This window comes from Tyto alba, unplaced genomic scaffold (genome assembly GCF_018691265.1).
Source record: "Tyto alba isolate M040663 unplaced genomic scaffold, T.alba_DEE_v4.0 Super-Scaffold_46, whole genome shotgun sequence".
Lineage (NCBI taxonomy): Eukaryota > Metazoa > Chordata > Aves > Strigiformes > Tytonidae > Tyto > Tyto alba.
The window spans coordinates 10,181,673-10,186,237 of record NW_024881322.1 but is presented as its reverse complement, the minus strand read 5'-3'; the positions used below and the strand labels follow the sequence as shown (position 1 = coordinate 10,186,237).

The 4,565-nt window shown below is 39.3% G+C and overlaps 1 protein-coding gene across 1 annotated transcript; it reads right to left on the bottom strand.

Annotated features, from left to right (window-relative positions):
- Positions 1-1,170: 1,170 nt before the first annotated feature.
- Positions 1,171-2,034, bottom strand: LOC104361798 (probable G-protein coupled receptor 141). Its single transcript, XM_009967996.3, has one exon. The coding sequence runs from the start codon at positions 2,032-2,034 to the stop codon at positions 1,171-1,173; it is 864 nt and encodes a 287-aa protein (XP_009966298.3).
- Positions 2,035-4,565: the final 2,531 nt, after the last annotated feature.

The following is a 4,565-nucleotide window of genomic DNA, read 5'->3' as shown; positions in this document are numbered from 1 at the left end:
GGAATATGCTGTGTTCACCCCCCCTCCTGAGAAGGAAGGAGCTGACTGTAACCCCCATCCCTGGCCCCTGCACTGCTGTAGAAGGAGGTGGAGAGATTGGGAGCAGAGCTGAGTCTGGGAAGAAGGAAGAGGTGGTAGGAGGTGGTTTTTGGATGTGATGGCACTTCTCACTGTCTCACTTTGTCTTTTAGGTGTTGTTTTTGTTAGTGTTTGAATTAAACTGATGTTCTTTTTCTTCCCCTAACTCTGTGAGTCTGTGAATCTGTCTTTTGCCAGTGATTGTAATGGGTGAGTCATCCCTCCCTGTCCTTATCTCAATTCCCAAGCCTTCTGCTTCATTTTCCCCTCCCCATCACTGGGGGACGGAAGGGGGAGTGGGTGGCTATGTGGTACTCAGGTGCCCTCTGGGCTCAAACCATGACAATGACATAAGGCAGAAGTTTTGAAACCTGTGGCCTGTTCCACTCTCACTCACTCTAAATGTGTAATTACCACAATTCGGTGAGCTGCTTGTGGTTTTGGAATGAAGGTGAAGTTGTGAGAACTATGTGTTTTAGTATAATTTAGTTTAATATACACATTGTATAAGTGAGGAAAAGAAGGATTCAGCTGAAATATGCTACTATAATATTTCATTCATACCCTATTTCATGCCTTAAACACTTTTTATTTGAATAGAGTTTATGTCCTTGCTATCTAAAATCACTAGTACAAAAATCCTGTAAAGGAATTTCTTTCTTCCCTCTTTTCTGTTCAGTATCACAATCTCCAAAAGAAGTTGTTAGACCTTCAAAGTGGATGATTTATTGGCCAGAGTGGGTTGTTGTTACTGAGACACTTTGAGGAAAAAATAGAAAGGAATGGATACTTGTGCTATAATTGCTAGAGAGAGGGACAGCTGAGGAAAATCTTAATGAAGCTTCAGGACATGACTCTTAGGTCAAAGACTATAGTAAGACTCACATGTCTGCCTTCAAGAGAGAAGATAAAAAATAGTAGCTTCTGAAAGATGGATCTTACTGGTCTGCAAAAGCCAAACTACTCTACAGACCTATACAGCCATGTGAAAACTCAGCAGTATCCCTAGCTCAGCAAAGTCCCAACACAGTTTTATTTCTGCTGAAAGCCAGTATTGACACACTGCAGCTGGATTTCCTGGTAGTTCACAGTTCAGTGGGCTATTCCTGCTATGAAGCACAACATATCCAAACAGCACATTGTTGTTAAAGCTAAAAAAATTTCATTGTATGGGAGTAATTTATGGTCTTTGTCCAGGTGACAGTTTTGGATGTAATACACTCTGAATACATGATGAGGCATAAAACACACTAAAGTTACCAAGATGAAGAAGAAACTCTTTGCCTGAGCCCTGAATTCCACATGAGAGTTGATGTCAGGCCAGTATTTCACAGCCAGTCTATAGATCACAGACAACTGGATTATGGTGAGCACAGCACAAACTGCCAGCAAAATCCCAACCAAGCAGTAGTTTATGATCACCATGGGCGTCTCTTGCATCTCCTGGTGGAACTGAAAGCATTTGGAGGACTGGTATGTCTTAGAAGTGCCATAGTAGGAGAGAAAAACAGGTGTGATCACCAGTGCTCCCACCAGCCAGACAGCAGCCACCCAGCTTGTGGTGTAGCACTTCCCAAACTCGAGTCGGAAGAGGCGTGTTATGATGATAGCCATGTAAAATGAGAAGGTGGTGTACATGTGGAGGTAGATGATGGCGCTCGTTAGCTTGCAGGCGAACCTCCCAAATTTCCATTCCTGTAAAATGTAATAGCTGAGGCGGAAGGGGATGCTGAGTAGCATAAAGGTGTGCAGCACCAGGAGGTTGATGATGATAATGGTCATCACAGATTGCGATCTCCTTTGAAACAACTGATGGGACATCATGATGACCCCAACGGTGCCGCCAGCCAGGTCAATGACGTATAGGGTTATGAGAATGGTGTGTAGCCTCTCTGAGATGTCTGGCAACATCTCGTTGGAGGAATGGTTCTGCTGGGTTACGCTGCTGTTAGGCATCTTCTTAAGCTCCTCTTTCAAAGGTTACTGAAAGAGTGTAAATTGGGAGTTTTACAAATAGACATGTTTTCTTTGTTGCTTCCTTTATTGTTAACTATGAAATGCCACAGATTCATGTAGGGACATTTTACTGAATTGTGCTTGAAATTATGTTATCCCATGTAGTACATAACCTTATAAATGTTGTCATACTGTATATGACAGCAATAACCTAAGCCTCTCAGTGGTAAAACCATGTTTTATATCATTATGAACAAGCTTTTAATTTACTAAGCTGCATTCTAGGACCCTTTTTCCCAATTATTTGCTTCTAGATTCAGCCATTTGAAACAGCCAAGACACTGTATCTTTGTAAATGATACAGGTTTAATCTGTACCCATGTTATAAAGCTAAAATACTGAAATGTGAAGAGGCTCTACCTATAATTTAAGGGTACTTTATGAAGACATCTGAGCCATCTTTTGAGTATCTTGCTGAATGGACGCAGGACAATCATGAGTCAGTAACACTCGCTTTCCAGATGTATAGAGCACACTGAAAATAAAGATATGCAGATGAAAATAAAGATGTGCAGATGAAAATCCAATTTCTTCTTGTTTCAGTTGCAAGTCTTTTTTGCTACAGAATTTCACCTGAGCTAGACTACTATGGAAAGTGAAGAAAAGCTAAAAATTAATTTAGGAACAATCTTCTGAAAGATATAATCCTATTGGCACTTGTTGAAGCTGCATTCTTATTTAGACTTAAGGCAAAATGTGGAATGTTCAGTTGATAAGGTTTGTATATGGATTTCTGTACAAGCATATGGGGATAGCGTGCAGGGTACATGCATACTTTTCTAATGAAGTCTGTCCTTACCTTACAAAGAGTTTCAAAAGAACAAAGAGCTGAAAAATGTTCTCTTAAAAAAGCAGTGTCTTCACTTTCTGATTCCTTTGAAGTTTGAAGTCAGTAAACTTGTTTTAATCGACAGTTCTTAATTCTGTTGCACTCATCTGTAAAATGATAGACTGCAACTGCAAAACATTTTCAGAGAAACTTATCTATGAAGCATCCGACAAAGCATCTTTAGAAGGCTATTCGAGTACTGTATCTGAGACTAATATAAATCTTTCTGTTCACTCCTTTTTAAAATGCATGATCTTAGACACATTTAAATGGTTGAAACTGTATACCCGCCTAATATTCCTGAGGCAGCCATGAGAAATTTGCTTTCCCAGAAACTTTGCTATAAGAAAAGTCTTACAGTCTTTAAGAAAACTATTTTCTGTTCCTGACACAAATTAATTTTCCAATGTATATTGTCAATATTTCAAACCGGCTTTAAGAAAGTACAATCCTTTTGTTGTTATAAACAGCATAATTACAGCCTAGATGCCACCATTTTATATTACTCAGAAATAGATTATGGGTTTTTACAATTAATAGAAATAAAATACTTAAATTTTACCTCATAATCTCTTATTTTTGTGATTTCTCCTTTCTTTTTTTGCCATTTCACACATCCATAGCATATGGCATATATAACCAGTGTGAAAAAAAAGAGCCTTTCTTGCTACTGCTTGACCAAGAACAGTTGAGAGTTTTCTCAGCCCACATACAGGAAGGCACAAGCCTTTTTTTTTGCTTCACTGCGATAGCAATCGCATATGTTCAACATCCAGTACTATTTTGTTCATGCACAGAGAATCACCGAAAAGCTGTTGAGCTGTCAGAGACCATCGCTGAGCTCAGACATGTACAGGCCCACCCATCAGGGCTACTTCTGCCCAGAATTTGATCAGTCTTAAAGCTCAGATGGGCAGCAATTCCCTGAGATGTATGACTGCTACAAGTTACTGGGTTTTGCTGCTAGGCAAGTAAGAAGTGCCACTGATCAAGTGAAGAAATATGCAGCTGAGCAGAAAAACTTTCATTATAAATGCACTTTTCCCATGAACTTGTTTTATGTTTAATAATTAAGCTAAATGTGCCAGAATAACAAAGTGTTTAGCAGAGTTAACAAAGGATCTCGCTCTAACATGCTATTAGATCTTCAAGAATTCAGAGAAGATTACTCACTGTTTAAATATTATAAGTAAAATAAGCTTCAGACATATATGAAAAGTGACTTAAGAGTTCCTGCTGTTAAAAAAAAGACATGCAGAGGGCAATGGCGCTTGAAGATTATGCCTGAACTGCAGGCATGAATACTGACCCCAAACTGTATCATTAATGTAAGGTTGCTCAGTAAAAAGAGGAAAGCATGGAGTCAGGGGTCTTCTAGAGACATTGAAAAGCAGTTTCTGAGTATAAATTAAACAGAAAAATACTAGCCTAGCTTATTTTTCAATTAGATTTCTAGACCACAGTCACAGTTGTCAGTACTCAAACATGAAAGTACGACACATGAGGTTTTGTGAGCAATATCATAAAAACAATAATCCAGCAGGGCTGAACCAGCATTACTTCTGCCATCATGCAGTCATCCTTTGCTGTGGATGTGAGGATGGCTCCCTCTGAGAGGCTTCTCTCCTATAACTAAGTACAG